Source organism: Microcaecilia unicolor, chromosome 4, assembly GCF_901765095.1.
Source record: "Microcaecilia unicolor chromosome 4, aMicUni1.1, whole genome shotgun sequence".
Taxonomy (NCBI): Eukaryota; Metazoa; Chordata; class Amphibia; order Gymnophiona; family Siphonopidae; genus Microcaecilia; species Microcaecilia unicolor.
This window is the reverse complement of record NC_044034.1, coordinates 216,519,608-216,538,148: the sequence shown is the minus strand read 5'-3', so window position 1 is coordinate 216,538,148 and position 18,541 is coordinate 216,519,608. Positions and strand designations below refer to the sequence as shown.

The 18,541-nt window shown below is 44.4% G+C and overlaps 1 protein-coding gene across 1 annotated transcript in view; it reads left to right on the top strand.

The window, feature by feature from the left end:
• BRSK2 (BR serine/threonine kinase 2) overlaps positions 1–18,541 on the top strand; it is a 900,270-nt gene that overhangs the window by 774,596 nt on the left and 107,133 nt on the right. The window contains 2 exon segments of the mRNA XM_030202457.1: positions 1,694–1,858; positions 15,823–15,920. Of these exon segments, the coding sequence (XP_030058317.1) occupies positions 1,694–1,858; positions 15,823–15,920 (263 nt within the window).

The following is an 18,541-nucleotide window of genomic DNA, read 5'->3' as shown; positions in this document are numbered from 1 at the left end:
CTACCTTTCTGTTACAATCAAAGTGGTTTACATATTATATACAGGTACTTATTTTGGACCTGGAGCAATGGAGGGTTAAGTGACTTGCCCAGAGTCACAAGGAGCTGCAGTGGGAATCAAACCAAGTTCCCCTGGTTCTCAGGCCACTGTACTAACCATTAGGTTACCCCTGATGGTTCTGCATGTGCACTCCCACCACACATTACCCTCCTGTTTGTGCACCCAAACACCCAAATATGTTCACCACCCCAAAACATACACCATCTCCTCTGTCTTCTCAGTCTCACCACTATCTCCCATACCATAAACTCTTCCATCACCTCAAATGTACACCAACCAAGCCATCCCTACACACAAACTGAGCTCCAAATGTAGAACCTCCCCAACACATGCACATGAACCATGCACCCTCCTCACCCACATACCTCCCTTTGCCCACAGTGCACATCTCTAGACCCCACATATTCCACAGATAGATATACTGTCTAGCATTTCAGTCTTGTACATAGAGCTCCAGACGTTGCCTTACCAGACCCTTCCTCCACAAAACGTTCTATATATACCACTCAGCCACTAACACAGACCCCAAACATACTTCATCTTAAGTCTGCAAAGATGCACTTGATAACTTTCAAGAATTCACCCTCCATCCGTAGTGTAGGCTTGTGAAACTAAAAATAGGGTGAGGAGGATCCAAATGTAAGACTTGGGTCACATCATCAGATGGAAAATATCTTGAATATAAATAATCTAAACAATACATTAAAATGGCTGTCATGATCACTGTATGTTCTTTTAAAAAATGTCACGTCACTGCTGTTTAACAAATTTTTTGCTGTTGGCTTCTTCATAAGGGAGGGACCAGTTGTAGTGTTAAGGCTTTGGGGGTCGGCCATTTTCCTTCTGACATCAGTCTTCTTCCTTTCACCTTTGCTTTGTCTGGCAGGAGGAGAGTGGTGTTTCTTATTTGCATCTGCATTTTCCACCTGCTAGTTTTGCTCTGAGATTTGAGTGTGTGATGTCAGTATAACAAGTAAAACTATATGGATTGCGCATTCAAACCATAGATTAAAGATGGTCAGTGGAGGAGGTAAATGCAGGTTTGAAGTACTGTGTTATTTTAGGGAGGGAGAAGAGAATTACACAGGGACAGTGTCAAAGCTGGTGGGTAAGGGGCATACTTGACTGTAATCTCCCAAGTTGTGTGGACTACATGACAAAGCTTTGCAGCAGTGGAAGAATCGAGAAAGCATAGGTTCTCTGGTGATAGTTGAATGGAATAGAGAGAGAGGTCTTGGGGGCAACTGGACAGAGGGCATTTAATTGTGCCTTTGTTCAATGTTCAAACTTCTGGAATGTTTAGCCTATCATGTAACTTATCTGTGTTGAAAGAACCAGCCCATAAATTCCAGGAATTTCTGACAGTGGAGATGAATTTTATGGCTGAGCTATTCAAAAGGGAGCGATTGTCCTAAAATGCTGCTGCCATCTCTGTACATTAGAGTCCACCACTCTTTCCAGATTTCTTACTGCAGAAGGGATCTTGTGGCAGTGCAGCTAGACATTCCAGCCATACAAAAGCTATTCTGTGCATTGAGAGACACCACGGTGTGATATCCGAGCAGTAGCCTAGACAAGGTTGGCTGTTGGCATGAGTAATGTGTTCTAACCATATTCTTGCTCTTCCTTGCAGAGGGGGTAAGAATGAGCCCGAGCCTGAGCAGCCAGTCCCTCGTAAGGTGCAGATCCGTTCCCTCCCATCCCTAGAGGACATTGACCCAGATGTGCTAGATAGCATGCACTCACTAGGCTGCTTCCGGGACCGAAACAAACTCTTACAGGATTTGTTGTCAGAAGAGTAAGCGTTAATTTCTTTCTTACAGCAAACTCATTTAGAACAACGGTACACATAACTTAGATAAGGGAGTACCTCCTGGTGGTGAACTTGGGCATCACAGAATTTACCAGGGCAGGGCCTATGTACTGCTTATAAATCATGACCCAATATCCCAGTTTGATGGTGAATATGACCACCGAGATTAATTAGCAATAACTATCCATTGGGATGATTTGATCAAATTCTAATTATATTCTAGATGCATTTGCTTGTTTTCTCTACAAAACAAAAAACGTGAATCAGTTTTCACTTGCCTAGCAAGCAGTGTCAGAAATATCCATGTGTGAGCTTATTTTTACCCAATTTATTTTCTCTTGTTTGATGTGGTTGGAGTTGGTCAGAAGGTCAAGAAAAATCCATTAGCTTATATAGAACAAGACTAAAATTGAGAGCTAATTTTACACTGGCCCCCATTTGTTTTTTGAGTAATCTTACTTTACAATGACAAATTTGACTTCAGATTTTAAATTGCCAACCCTAATATATATACTTTAAACCCATTTGAAAATAATTTTTAAAAATTTAGATCTGTACCCCACCTATAAATAGTAGCATAGTAAATGAGGGCAGATAAAGACCTGTATGGTCCATCCACCCTGCCTAACAAGGTGGCCATAGTTACCTTACCAATCCATGCAGGTTACATCTCTCTATGCCCTGTTTCAAGTGTGAAGGCTATTAAAATTTTGCATTGATTCCATCATTTTTCTATGTAGGGATCACCTTGTGTTTATCCCACATGTTTTTGAATCCTGTCATGTTTTGTGCCACACAGCTTCCCTTGGGAGGGCATTCCAGGCATCCACCACCCTCCATGAAAAAGTATTTGCTAACAAAAGAGAAAGGAGGGGGTGCCATAAACAATACACCATTACCTAATAGGAAGTAAAGACAAAAGAAATTAAGAATCAAGAATGCGTACTAGCATCACCTAATATCTATAATGTCCACTAACCATCATAGACCTCACTTGGGAGTTCTTGCATCTAAAAAGAAAGGAAGCTGTGAAGGTTCCCTTTTGTGACCTTTTTCTTTTTTTGAAGGGGACGTTCCTTAATTATTTTTTTCTTACTCTGGCAAATTTCTTCACAACGTTATCTTTGGCGTGTTAATTTGAAATTCCTTAGCGTCCCTCCGGCCCAGCCCAGAATGACTGTTCAGTTGTGCACGCCTACCAGCAGGTGGAGACTGAGAAGACTGATTTTGAGCCATCCAATAAGAGCCCTGCTTAGCCCCTGGCAACCTCAGTATTCTCAGTCGCCAGCAGGTGGTAGATGTGGTGAGTCCCTTGGTCTTAAACTTTCTATTTTGCTTTTTTTCTAATTTCTAGAAGCTCAAGTGGAAGTTTTCTTTTCTCTCTCTTACATCTGTGTGCCGTTTTGGTTAGTTTGCTGGCAGAAACTGAGGCCCTTGGGGCTGCTACACTTGGGTGGCCAAGTCCCTCCCCCCTCCTATCCCCGAGCTTTCTCTAAATACCTGTGGGCTCAGGGTGGACTCTGGGTCCATTGCTGGCCTCAACCCCTTTGAAGGAAAGGGTGTTTGTAGAGCCGCAGGGAAAAGCCACTATGTTAAAAAAAAAAAAAAAAACAGAGCTGTGGGGGAAGAGCCACTATGTTAAAAAAAAAAAAAAAAAGGAAAACAAGCAGTAAAGTGCTGTTTCTTCAGCAGGGCGGTGCAATGATTGTAGCCTGCTGTCGTGGATTTCTTCCTGCAGCGTCTTGGACTCCGGGTTCATATTGTGTGCCTCTTGCTCTGGTCGGATAGTGGTCCTGGTGTTTGTTTTTTTACGGCGGTGAGGTTCTTTGTTTTTTTACCGCTGCCTGAGTTTGTTTCTCCGGTACCATTTTGAGGTGTTAGCAGTTTTCTGAAGTGGTTGATTTTTGGCGGGAAAACTCCGCCATTTTGTTTGTTCATCATGGCAGAGTAATGAACCAGACCAATTTAGCAGCAGTCTGCTAATTTTCTGTCTGGCTCTTTGACAGTGTTGAGAGGACTCCTCAAGGGTGGAGGGGGGAGATTTTCTCTGCATTTTGCACTATTGATGTGAAGGACGAACAGTCCTTGGAGAACAAGGGGTAAGTTTGTGCAGGGGCAGACTCTTTATTTCTTTTTCAGCTGTTTTGTAGTGGAGGCAATGCAAGGCAGATACTTCCATGGTTTTTGTTTGGGTCAGGAGTGAGTGGCTTCTGTGCTGTGTCCTATGGTTCCCTGTGTGGCAGAAAGTTGCAAGTCAGGCAAGCCCTTCCCTTGCATCGAGTCATCCAGATTCTGGTACGAGTCTAGAAAGATTTTACAGTTTTCCAGTTCCAGCATTGGTATTCTGTTGGTGCGGCTCAGAATCGGTCTTTCCACCATATGTCTATGTATGTGTGTGTGTGTATATATATATGTATATATAATATGAATGTGTATGTAATGATTTCTTTCTGATTGTGTCATTTCTGACTGCCAGAATTTGAATGATGCAAAGACAATATCTATATTTTCTCTAGACTCTGTATGGTGTAAAGACAAAATCTGTATTTGCGCTGGAATCTGAATGGTGCAGACAAAATCTATATTTTCTCTAGATTCTGAATGATAAAAGCACAAAATCTATTTTTTTCTGGTGATGGTTACTTTCTGACTGTGTCTCTTTTGATTGCCAGAATCTGCTTGAGGCAAGGGCAAAATTTTATATTTCTCTACACTCTGAATGATGCAAGGTCAAAATCTATTTTTTTTTCTAGTTAATGTTTGTTTACTTTTTGAGTAAGACCTGGAATTTACGGCCTTTGAATGCTGGCTTCAATTGTCTTACTTATTCATTAAGGGTCTGTTTTACCTTTCTAGCTACTGCTCTAGTTTCTCTCTAGTCTTCTAAGGGACCTTTGCATGTGCCAGTCTTGAAAACTCTGGGATAGTGTTAGTATTCGCCCATTAGTTCTGACATTTTGCTCCTGAATTTCAGGTTTGGGTCTGTTGACGGCACTGGTAGTGCCTGAGAGTTCAGCATATGCTTCCTGCTTTGCTCCTGTGGTTTTGTTCCAGAGCACTGTCTGCATGATTTTTAAAAAAAAACATACGTGGAGGGGCATAATTGAACGAAAACGTCTATCTCCATGGGCGTTTATCTCCGAGAACGGGTCCGTGAAGGGGCGGACCGAACCGTATTTTCGCAAAAAATAGACGTCCATGTTTTATTTGACAATTTGTGAGCTGGGCGTTTTGTTTTTCAGCGATAATGGATAGTGAAAGCGCCCAGCTCAAAAACAAATAAATCCAAGGCATTTGTTCATGGGAGGGGCCAGGATTCGTAGTGCACTGGTCCCACTCACATGCCAGGACACCAACCGGGCACCCTAGGGGGCACTTTTACAAAAAAAAAAAAAAAAGTTAAAGAGCTCCCAGGTGCATAGCACCCTTCCCTTGTGTGTTGAGCCCCCTCAAAACCCACTGCCCACAAGTCTACACCATTACTATAGCCCTAAGGGGTGAAGGGGGCACCTACATGTGGGTACAGTGGGTTTGGGGGGTTGGACGACTAATAAGCATTAAGCAGCACAATTGTAACAGGTGGGGGGGGATGGGCCTGGGTCCACCTGCCTGAAGTCCACTGCACCCCCTAACAACTGCTCCAGGGACCTGCATACTGCTGCCAGGGAGGTGGGTATGACATTTGAGGGTGAAAATAAAAAGTTGTGTAACATCATGTTTTGTAGTGGGAGGGGATTAGTGACCACTGGGGGAGTCAGGGGAGGTCATCCCCGATTCCCTCTGGTGGTAATCTGGTCATTTAGGGCACTTTTTGGGGCCTTATTCGTGAAAAAACAGGGTCCAGGAAAAGTGCCCTAAATTCTAGCTACAAACGCATACTTTTTTTCCATTATCGGCGAAAGGCGCCCATCTCTCCTCGGCCGATAACCACGCCCCAGTTCCACCTTCGCCACGCCTCTGACACGCCCCCGTCAACTTTGTACGCTTCCGCGATGGAGTGCAGTTGAAAACGTCCAAAATCGGCTTTCCATTATACCGATTTATTCGTTTTTGTGAGATAAACGTCTATCTCCCGATTTGGGTCGAAATCTAGGCGTTTTTCTTTTTCAATTATAAGATGGATAGACACGTAGGAAGATCCTTAAGTTTTCTGGTTTGCTATGTACGGGGCTTAGCTTGTCTTGCATTCATATATAGGAGTTCTTATCTCCTCTCTTTACTGATATGATTAACAAAGATCTTTCTAATGCCATTTTATGAAGGGAGTGGTCCAGAGCTTTCCAGAGGGCTGGTCGATGATGTGCCAACACAGAGCCACAGGATACTTTTGTACAGTGCTTTTTTTGTAGAAAAAAAGGTGCCGGTACTAATTGTGGGTGGGGTCACCACATATGACCCCACTCCTATTATAGCCACACCCCTTATACCAGCCATGGCGCATATAAACAGAGACATCATTGAAAATATTATAGTAATATAGGAGAAAAAAATAACATGATTTTTTTTCATTATAAATTATTTCTGTAAGCTGTTACAGCTCCAGTATACCCAGTGCAAAATAAAACAGCAGATGTAAATTCTCAAATTGGACATATTCCAGACACTAAAATGAAAATAAAATGATTTTTTTCTACCTTTGTTGTCTGGTGACTTTCTTTTTCTGATCTTGCTGGCCTAGTATCTGATTCTGCTGCTATCTGTCCTCTTAACTCCGTTTTCAGGGCTTCCTTTCCATTTATTTCTTTACTTTCCGCCTTTCTTCATTTCTTGCCCTACATCCGTAAGTAAAAGCTGGGTCCTCCGCAGAGACTGTCCAGTGGATCCATCTTCTGCCTGTTTTCTTCATCCATGTGCAGTTTTTCTCCTCTCTTCCTTTTCCCTCATCTCATCTCCTTCCTTACTCTTCCCTTCCCTCTATCCATGTGCAGCATTTCTTCTCTCTCCCTTCCCTCTCCTCCATCCACTCATGTCCAGCAGCCCTCCTCTCCCCTGCCCTCCCTTCCATCCACCCATGTCCAGCATTTCTTCTCTCCCCCTGCCCTCCCCTCCATCCACCCATGTCCAGCATTTCTTCTCTCTCCCTGCCCTCCCCTCCATCCACCCATGTCCAGCAACCCTCCTCTCCCCCTACCTTCCCCTCCATCCACCCATGTCCACAGACTCTCTTCTCTCCCCTGTCCCCCATCCAGCCACTATGTCCAGCGACTCTCTTCTCTCTCCTGCCCCCCCTCCAGCCACCATGTCCAGTGATTCTCCTCTCTCCCCAGCCACCCATACTCAGAGATTCTCCTCGCTCCCCTGCCCCCCTCCTCCAGCCACCCAGGTTGTCAGGTGGATTCTTCGAGGGCAGGCAGGAAAGATCCCCAGTCTTTCCTGCCCTCTGCCGGCGCTGACTCTCCCGCGGCGCTACTGAATCGCTCTTCAAAATGGCCGCCGAGACTTACAAGGGCGGCCTCCAAGACTTCAGCAGAAATCTCGCGAGGCTGCCGCTGGAAGTCTGTGGCCATTTTTAAAGAGCGATGCAGTAGCGCCGTGGGAGAGTCAGCGCCGGCAGGAGGCAAGAAAGACTGGGGATCTTTCCTGCCTGCCCCGAAGAATCCACTGGACAGCCTGTGTGGCTGGAGGGGGGGGGGGCAGGGGAGCGAGGAGAACCGCTCGGGAGGGGGGCAGGGGAGCAAGGAGAATCGCTGGGGAGGGGGCTCTAGCACACCACTGGACCTCACAAAAAAGGTGCCGGTACGCCGTACCGGCGCAAACCGGCACAAAAAAAGCAGTGCTTTTGTAACCAGGCACATAAATTTAGGATGACCATTTGTGCCTGCTTCTGCACCAGCTTTCTAGAAAGGCTACTGTATAAAGGCACCTAGGGGTATGGCATTTAAACCCTGCATTTCCCTCTTTCCTTTAGTCATACATTCTGGAGGGGGTGGTTCAGTGCTTGTCTGCTACAAGCAGAATCTAATTAGAGGCTGGTACCCATCCTTTTCTGAGGGATAAGTCAAAGTTCTGAACTTTAGAAAATGAGGCAGTGACAGCATTTCCTTTGCTATTTCTACCTGGATACAGCTGGACTCAGTGTTGGGGGTGGAAAGGAAGGGAAAGTGTGTAAAACTGAATTAATCTTTAATCCTATTGAGAGGGTTATTTGATAACAGGGTGCCTAGGCCGTAAAGGAATTTATATGGTATGCTTGCTTTGTAAAGGCAACTTTTAGCACCAATATCCCTGTAAGGTCAATAGAAGGGGTTTCGGTGGCTTTCCTCCAGTCCTCAAGGTATCTTGCCACAGGATAATTGTCTGGTGGTATCCTGTTGTCACATGGCTTTCTTTTATTAGATCCTAATGTAAATGGTTTATTAACTTCTAAGGATTGGAATACTTTTTCAATACACTTATTTTTGGCTTTTTTACTACAGAAAAGTACAGAACGTTAACATTGGACAGGGGTTTAGTTGTATGTATTACACAGGTATGTACATCAGGTCCAGATGGAAAGTCATGATGTCTTTATAGGTTTTTTTCTCCCTTTCAGGCAAGAGAGGCAGCATGTCATTCCCCAATATTTGCAGTGGACTCGTATCATCACTTTCTCTCCTTCCCTGTTTATCATCTTTTCAGAATCTCCTTCATCGTTTGTGACCTTACTTCTTTCAGCATTTAGAGCAGTTTGCTGCCTTCTTGTTGTTCTTTCTCTTCGAGATCCACTGTCTAAATTATACAAAGACTTGACAGTGATTCTTTCGATGTGATATTGTGAGTCCCTGAAGTCTTCTGTGAGGGTTGTTTGCGTCTCATGGCTCTGACTTGTGAGGCAATGCTAGCTGCAGCTTTGCTCTTACTGCCTTCCCCTAATCTGTTTAAGCCTGGCTAGCTGAGAACCTACAGCTCTGGAATGGCGCAGGAGAAGAAACCGTTCGATCTCTCATTCCTTCAGTCAGTAATGTTTTTTGCTACAAAGTTCCTAGTGGCTTCCAAATTAGTTGGAACCTTCCCAGTATAAGGTGTTTGAGTCTTCTACAGTTTTCCTCATGTTGGATTTGCATGTTCCTTGTTTTCTTGGTCTCTGGAGTCCAGTTGACTTTCTGCATTTTTTTCTTTTCCCAAGAGTTGGTAGTCAAGGAATTACTTTTCCTCTTGGGAACTTAGCTACTTTTCTCCCAACAGTTCTTTCGCTACATAGGGATTGTCGGAACTGAGGTGTTTCCACCTAGCCCACTTGTAGTCTCTCCTCTCGGAGTGGTCGAGTCAGTCGTCTTTCTTAGACTGCTATGCTTCTGATCTTGCCTGCTCGGCTTCACAATTCCAGTGGGCACTTCTGCAGCCCAATTTTATTTTTGTTACATTTGTACCCCGCGCTTTTCCACTCATGGCAGGCTCAATGCGGCTTACATGGGGCAATGGAGAGTTGAGTGACTTGCCCAGAGTCACAAGGAGCTGCCTGTGCCTGAAGTGGGAATCGAACTCAGTTCCTCAGTTCCCCAGGACCAAAGTCCACCACCCTAACCACTAGGCCACTCCTCCACTCCACAATTTGTGGTCGACATTATCTCTGATGCCACTCTATTGGCTTGGGGAACCTGCTCTTGTCTTAGCTGGGATGACGGCTCAGGTTCCAGGGTTGGAGTGTTTCGTCTGCGACAATACGAATTTTGCGACAATGATTGGTCACTGATGCAGCTATGTTTCTATTCTTACCTGTTGGAGTAGCAGGATCAGTTGCCTGCCGATGGCATGGATCCCTGTCTTCTGTTTGGCAGACAGCTGACTCGAGGGGCTGTGGGCCAGAGAGCTTCCTGTATGTTTGCTGTTACTTGCCTTATTTAGGTGAGATTTTTTTTGTGGCTGGAGAGGCACTTTTTTTTTTCGGTTTGGTTTCCTAGTCCTGTATTCTTTCGGGATACCCCTTGGGTGGCTCGGCGAATCTTTCTGAGGTTGTGAGATTTCTGTATGGGTTTGTCTCATGTCTACCAAGAGGACCTTACTTTACTTTACTCCTTTCTCTAGTGGACTTTCCAATGCACATGTATTTTGTTTTGGCTTTGGGGCCATTTCCTTGGCGAGTTGGGGGTCCCAGTTGGGATCTCTCTCTCTCTCTGTTCTCCTCCTGTCTGTGTGAGGAGACCATGCGAAGGTAAGGTGTACCGGTTTCTTTCTTTCTTCCTTCAGAAAGTGTGGTTGTCCTTTCATTTTTCCAGTCTATGGTCCTTCTTGCTCTAGGCTTTTTCTGGGGTTTCCAGAAGCTTCAACTTGAGTGAGTTGGCAGTTAGGACTATGTGGTAGCTGCCTCTGCATGATAGGGGGGAGAGGGACGAGACCTGCACATCTGAGGGGATCCTTGTTTGGTGATTTGAAAGGTTCCTTGGTTCAGTCTTGTCTCAATTTTTCTTTTTTTCCTTGTTCTGTGGAGGTAGGCCTCCAATCATTCTCTGGTGTCTCTGGTGGGAGTTATTCTAGGCTTGGGTGTTCTTACGCTAGTGTCTCCTGGGCATCTTTGGTTGCTTGGTATTGTTGAATAGATGTCCAGGTGCGCCGAGCCTCTGTTTTGGTCAGGGGGCTCTGTCAGTGGTTCTATTTTGGGTCTCTCCCATGATTTACTGCTCTGGTACTTCCCAACAGTCATTCTAGGCCAGTCCAGAGGGACGCTAAGGAAGGAGAAATTAGGTTTTACCTGCTAATTTGCTTTCCTTTAGTCCCTCCCTACCGGCCCAGATCGCTCCCTATTTGGCATCCATTTCATTGGTTTTGGCCGCTAGGTGGTTCTGGTCAGTATTTCTGGTTATATCGCTTTTGTCTCTGTGGCGAGCAATTTTTCAAACAAAACAGAAAATACAAGACAAAAAAAAAGATACATGGTTGCACATAAGTACCTTACTGATGTTGCTGACTCAGTTTGCAGTGGTCGAACTTGTGCCAGCAGGGTCTCTTTGTACATGGCTGTGTGAACCGATTGGCACACAGATATCTGGTTTCTGTCTTTCCTATTGCTTTGATAGGTGAATACTAAGGTTTCCAGGGGGCTGAACGGGGCTCTTATTGGCCGGCTCAAAATTAGTCTTCTCAGTCTCCATAGTCTCCACCTGCTGCTAGGCGTGCACAACTCGTCATTTTGGGTCAGCCTGGTGGGACTAAAGGAAAGCTAATTAACAGGCAGGACCTAATTTCTCCTTTCTATAAATAAAAAAATTAACTTAATTAAGAAAAAGTATTTCTTAATATTACTCCTAAGTCTGCCACCCTGAAACCTCAATTCATGTTCTCTCATTTTAGGCTTCCTCAACTCTGGAAAAGATCTGTTTGTATATTAATACCTTTCCAGTGTTTACACATCTGTATCGTATCTCCCCCGTCCTTGCTTTCCTCTAGGGAATAGTATTAAGATAAATATTCAGCCGGCAGCGGTGAGCATTTTTTTTTTTTAGCTGCCACCAGCTTTATTCCTCAATATTCAGTGGCATCGGCATTGAATATCTGGGTTTCTGCGGCCGGCTATCTTGTATGCAGTTAAGTGCGCTATTCAGCACTTAACCGCCTAAGCGAAACCGGATAAAGTAAGGTCTGAGTTCTAGTTGATTAAGTGCTGACTTCACCCACAAAATATCTGGCTACAGCAGTGCTTCCAAAGTCTGGTCCTGGAGGCCCCCCCAGCTAGTCAGGTTTTCAGGATATCCACAATGAATATTCATGAGAGAGATTTGCATACACTGCCTCAACTATGCAGATCTTCCTCATGAATATTCATTGTTGATATCCTGAAAACCTGATGAGGGGTGGTGGGGCTTCAGGACTAGGTTTGGGAACCACTGGGCTACAGTTTTAGTGGCTAGTGCTGATATTCAGCAGTACTAACAAATTAAGCCTGGCAGCTTTAATCATATGCACATACCTCATACCATTGTTGTCACCTTCCTCTGAACCGCTTGAAATTTTTTAATGTCCTCAGTGAGATATGGCCTCCAAAACTGAACACAATACTCCAAGTGGGGCTCATCAACAACCTGTACAAGGTCATTAACATTCTCTATGCTGCCTAGTATTTAAACAGAGTTAAGATTTCTCTTAATCATTCAGATCTTTTTCATTGTTGAAAATACAAAGCTCTTTTCATAATTTTATGAATGCAATAAAACTTGCACATCTGTCTTTTAGCAAAAATAAATACATATGAAGGAAATGTTGAGAAAACTGAGCTTTTCATGTTTGCTGAGAAAATCATAAAAAGTTTTAATTTTTTTAGTTTTTCAGTGTTTCCTTGAATTTCACAGTTTTGACCATATGAAGGGTGGTGCAAGGATATTAGACACCCTAAGCAAACCCTTAGCCCTGTGCGCCCCCCTTAATGTTTTGAATCTCAACCTTCCCCCCTTTAGAAATTATGATCGCTCGAGTATTCCTCCTAAAATGATCCCATAAAAATGTACCAATTAGTCTGCCCAGTGATTGGGCCAGCCCCAATCAAATGGCAAACTTTGCTCTTTTATGTAAATGTGTGCATTTGGTTGAATGTTTGCACAATGACAAATTGATTTCACATTTTACATCTTCTTTATTGGAAAACTATGCAGAAGTCACACTGAGAGATGGTAATGCATGATTGATAGAAGACAGGACCCCCAGAAAGGACAGTTTTAGGAGCATGACCTAAAAAAAATATATATATATCCTTCTGAATCAATATTCAGAGCCAGCAGTGAGCCTTAAAAGAACACATTTTCAGCACTTCTATCTGGATAGTCAACATGGAATTATTTATTTATTAGGATTTATTTACCGCCTTTTTGAAGGAATTCACTCAAGGCGGTGTACAGTAAGAATAGATCAAACATGAGCAGGAGGAAATTGCTCACTGCCAGTAGCTATATGTATAGTGGCGATATTCAGCCACCATGAGAGTAATTTTACAGCACAGCAGGTCAATAGGGTAGAATGCTGCCTGCTTTTGCCCTGTTTATAAAGACAGAGAGGTATCTTGTCTCCTTATAAATTACTAGTGCCGATGCTGCAGAAATTTTGCCTAGATTGGAGGTGTGGGCATTGCGCCTGCTTGAAAGCATGTGCAAATGTTTGCACATATCGCATATTTATAAAATAAATATATGCAAATTGTGACTGCCCCATGCACACTTATTGTGCAAGTACATGCTGGCTTGCACTGTATGTGCTTATAGAAGTAAAACAAGCCCATTTACACATGTAAATTCATATTTCTTGCTCAAAAATGGTTATAAAATTACCCTCTATGAGGGTAGTTCTATAGCTAAGCAGTTGCATTTACGCACCACTGGATGCTATAACTATGGGCGTGGAAATGTAAAGTGCACTGATGCCGAGGTACACTAGAATTCTATAGCTAGATTCTAATCTCAAGTAGACTTTCACTGCATGACTGTGATACCCCAAGCAAGGTTTGAGGGTGGGTGTGCAAAATAACACAGCCAGACAAAGGTATGTAAACAAAAAATAAGTGTTTTATTAACTGAATCCTGAGGCCGGATTTTGGACACGTGACACCAGCCACAGTGGTAAGCAGCGAGGTACAGGCTTCACCCTTTCATCGGTTCCACCCTCCGTTGCATCATATCCATCAGTCAGACAATCATTTCCCAGGTCTGAGCCCGCTTCCAGATCATCCGCATCAAATCCATCATCAGTGGCCCCTCATCAGTCTCTTCTTCTTCCAGAACACTCCTTCATCCTAGGACTAAACCTGGCAAACCCATGAAGACTCAGCTCCAGGGACCTTTTACATCTCCTGTGAGGCATTAGGGTTCACAGTTGCCTTGCTCCTCTAGAACATCCAGGAAACTCCCCACAAATCATTCTGGGCGTGTAATCCAGCAGAGACAGGTTCTGACTGTGGCCTAATCTGTGGCCACCCTCTTGGGGTAATGGCAGCATCCCTACCTGGGCTTTTACACCTGCAAGGATCTCTCACAGTTGCTTGCAAGTCTAAGTGAGCCATCATCTGGTTGGCTAAGCTTTTTGGCAAGTCTGTTGTAGGTACTTTAGGGCACGCTCCAGTCATTGACAGTTGAGTTTGAACTTTCTTCAGCTGGTTTTGCAGAATGTGGGTGGTAAGATCTAGGGCTTATACTTCCCCCTGATGTTCTTGTACTTGAAATTGCAGTTCAGTATCCTTCCGGCCAGCATTTGGAGTCATTCTAGCTCCACCACACGTTCCTCTTAGTTGCCCTTGCAGCTCAGAATACTGCCACAGAAGTACTATTTCTGCCAGCTCCTGTTGCATCCGTTTGACCTCACCCCTGGACTTCTCATGTTGTTCCTCAATTTGCAAGGCATTCTCCTTTGCTTCCTGCAATTCCTGGAGCAGCTCATTAACCCAGTTCGGTGACTGGGTGTCCTCTTTCTGTTGCACGGTTCTCCTGGGACTCTCCTTACAGGGTTTGGGCCCCAACTGCTTGATTTTCTCTTCCTGCCGCTTGATGGTTTCGTGTAGCTCCCTTTTCTCCATTTCCATAGCAATGCAGACAGCTTGGAATCCAAATCTGACTCCTGACACCACGTGATACCCCGAGTGAGGGTTGAGATTTGGCCTATGAAATAACACAGCCAGACAAAGGTATATAAATGAAAAACAAGTGTTTTATTAACTGAATCCTGAGGCCTGTTAAGTCACAGGGCCAGGAACACAAGGGGAAAGCGTCTCTGTAGTTCAGTAAATACAGTCTTAACCAGGCCTCTGGCTGCAGGCCCAAAACAGTCTGTGGCTGGTGGGACTGTCATGCCCCAAACACAGCCTGTAAGTTCTTCTCTGTCCTCCTCCAAATTCCAGGTCTGGCCCTGGCCAGACCTCAGAGCAAGGCTTGCAAGTCTCAAATCAGGGAAAAGGGTTACTTACCTCAACCAGGTCACAATCATTAAACGTAAGTTGTAGCAGTGTATACTGGGGCTTCAGTTTTTCCTTCACTGGGCCTCCTTAACCTCAGTCTGGCCCTGCCTTTTATATTTTCTGACTCTACCCCTCCCAGCTCACTTCCTTCCGGGGCAGGACTAGCTCCCTTAAGGTAGCTCAGGATACCTGAGGGATCCTTCTTAAGGGTGAGGGGCAGTGTTTTGTATACCCCCTCAAGATAACATAGAGGCGCCTAAAAGAAGGTGCCCACTTTTAGAATTGCACCCCTGTATATGTAATTAAGCAGTTTAATTTAGGACAGCTTTTTACAGGCCTAACTTAAACCATGTAATGGAGCAGATAGTAGCTGAATATATGTACACCCATGCTATTGCTGGGATGTTTAGAGAGATTTTCAGAAGATCAATGAATAAGCCACTAAACATATAAGTCCTTTTGAATATTGGGCCATTTCATCTTTTTCCAAGACAGTGTAAATATGTACGGGCCCGGTATTCAAACAAAGCTGGTCTCCTAAATTTATGTCCCATTTTCAGCCAAATTTAGGGCCCTAAGTTTTCAGCAGAAAATTAGCCTTAATTTAGGAGCTTAAAATGTAATCTTATAAATTTAGGCCTGCCGTTCATTTGCTTAGATGTATGAGCCTAATTTATGACTCTAGTGCTGAAAATCAGTGCTAAGTCCCTGAGTGTGTTTTCCCTCCTTACATCCTCCCCTATTGCCACCTACTTTTTATGCTCCTAAATTTCTGTTCCTGAATTTTTCATTATAAATGTAGCCAATCAGCCAATTTAGGAACATAATTCTCAAATTGAGAAGCATAAATCCTTTGAATATTGGGCCCCTACATATATAAACTGTATAAGAAATAGAATATAAAATAAAGGAGGTATAGAAATAAAGTGTTTGTGAGAATCAGCTGAGCCAAGAAAGAGGTCTGTTGGTGTTTTGAAGAATCCAGCTGCTCTTCTGCTACCACCCATGTTGTCATTTTGCTTTGGCATAAAATTTTAACCCTGGATTCTTCAGTTAGAATTTTCCTTTCTCTTTTTTTTATTCCTACCCCCTTCCTTGCCAGAGAAAACCAAGAGAAAATGATTTATTTCCTTCTGCTGGATCGGAAAGAGAGGTATCCTAGCCATGAGGACGAAGATCTACCACCCAGGAATGAGATAGGTATCATACCCTCGAACACTCTGCGAGACATGGGTATATATTCTATGGGTATATAGTTATCTGTATGTGTTGTAGGTGTGGATTTAGTAAAAATATACTATATATATATATTTGCTGTAGCATATGTGTACATTCAAAGTGATTAGGCTACAAATATTGATATATCTCTCGTATACTGTTGTATGCATGTAATATACACAAAAATCAGATACAGCTGTATTTACTGGTGCTGTTACAAACCCATAAATAAAATATTTGTGTGCAGGATGTAACCATGTATGTCCTCTTGTATGCCCAGGAAGGGATTTGTGTGTATACAAACATGAACTGACATGTACATGTGTCTGAAAGTGTTTGTCAGGATGTACTGCTTAAGGTTAGCTTGGTAGACCTTGTTGAGCACAGAGCTTGCAGGTTCCAGGCCAGTCTTTGAATCCATCGTTCCCTTCAATCTTCGCTGCATCATCTTTATTGGGATGATTTTATTTTTGATTATGCAGTGATCCAGAGAACCATGCTGGTAAAATGTTTTCTCTTGATCTGAAGACTATTCTGCGTGACCTTTCTACTGTGCCTATTTACTAGGCTTTGCTAACATGTTTGTGTAGGGTAAACCCAGTTAACGTGAAAGTACTTTCAGTGAGCACATGGAAGTAGCAAATATCTCAAACTTTTGAGTATTAATTTTTGTCCTCTAAATCAGGTGCAATGCAGTGATGCCAATGAATTGTGTTGCACTGAAAACATTAATGGTGGACTACTTTGGTATATCTATCAGTAGCTAGCTTGCAAGAAAACAAATACACCTAACTTTTGTAGTTAACTTCCCCCCAGCAGCATCATCAGACAAATGTGGCTGACAGTGCTCATAAATGCTATTTAAAGGGACATAAGGCCCTGTAGACAGGGCCGTGCCTAGGGTCTCTGGTGCCCCCCTGCAGACTATCAGTTGGCGCCCCCCCCCCCCCCCCCCCCATCTAGCATAAAATACCATAAATAAGTAAATAAATATAAACTTTTAACAGGGCATCTGCTTTAGAAAGCAGTTAGGTGCCTAATAAGACTCATAATGACACATACCCTATCTTTCTATAACATGGTGCCTACAGGTGAGGAACATGGGGCCGGTCATTTTTTAACACCCCCCTCCATAATCTAGTACTAGGAATGCAGAGAATACAAAACACTCAGGACCTAAAGAGCAATTCTACTATACCATAAGCAGTAATTTCTACTGTCACACAAGCCATAAACTGCTACTGAAGGCATAGCTAAGTCCAAATAAACACAGATGAAACCAACCAGATGGCAAGGAAAGGGGGAGCGTGTAAACTTTACAAGCATAGGACAGGCAAGGGAGAACTCTAGCACCAGGTTGAAGCACAGGAGGAGGCAGGGAGAGATTGATTACCTTAAAACAGTTTGCCAGACGAATGTCTCAGATCACAGAGCAGGGACACAATGTTTTATAAACAGCAAGGACCTCCACTGGGATTTTGAGGGGTAGAAGTGACTCACGTAAATGTAAAGGGAGACAGAACAGTGGAGAACAAAAATTGACCTGAGCCCTAGGCCAGCCCTCAAGGTGTTGCACCGCAGCCAGCACTCACCTTGCCACAGCCGGGCGGTCCCCAGAGGATGATGGAGGGAATCTCGTGGGCGTGCAGCAGAGTCCTGAGCAGCGTGTTTTCCCCCAGCACTTTACTCTGCCCCACGTAATCTTCCAGACTGCACGGCCTCATCTTGTCAGCTAGAGGCTTCCAATCCCATCCAGCTTCTTGGGCATGCTCTTCTGTTGATAAATTGTGGTAGCCCCGGTTGCCAGCCCCTGGCTATCATCCTTCTCGGTCCCACGGCCTCTGGTGGGGGGAGAGGGGCAGGCACTGTCCACCACGGTCTTAAGCTAGGAAAAGAGAGGGAAAGCGGTGGTATCCTCTTGCTGCCCTGAAGGGCGGTGGGATCGCCCCGCTGCAAGCAGCAGTCCAGGTGCGAATTAATACGGCCGGTCGGCAGCTCCTGCAAGCAGACAGGGCAGCGCACAAGATTGGGAGCGCCAGAATCAGCTATAACCGAGCCGTGTCCGGACACCTCGCAGCTACACAGAAAGCTCCCGCTCCCTCCCTATAGCAACCTGGGAACTGTAGTCCTGTTGCTCCTCTTGTTCCCTCGGCTCAGCAGTACCATCGTTTCTGTACTCTCTCTTGGCAAAAGGTACTACTATTACTATAAGTGGATACAAGTAAATCTCTTCTATTCGTCGTCGGGCCTCACTATGTCCCGCCCTCGCAGAAATAGGAAGTTACCTCAGAGGAGGGCGGGACACAGTGAGGCCCGACGACGAATAGAATAGATTTACTTGTTTTACAAGCAGCCGGGCAGACGCGAGGCGCTGCCTGCAAGTTGCAACTCGGCTTCACAATTTAAACCACCAAGCAGTATGGCGGGGAAGCACCGCAGCGGCGCCCTTGAAGGCAGGCGCCCCCCTGCGGTGCTTACCCCGCTTACCGTGTTGGCACGGCCCTGCCTGTAGAAGCCTCCCCCCACTCTCACCCTTGCCAGAATCATAAATATTTAAAAATAATAGCCATGTTTAAGTCACACCTCCATCCTTTAAACCCATC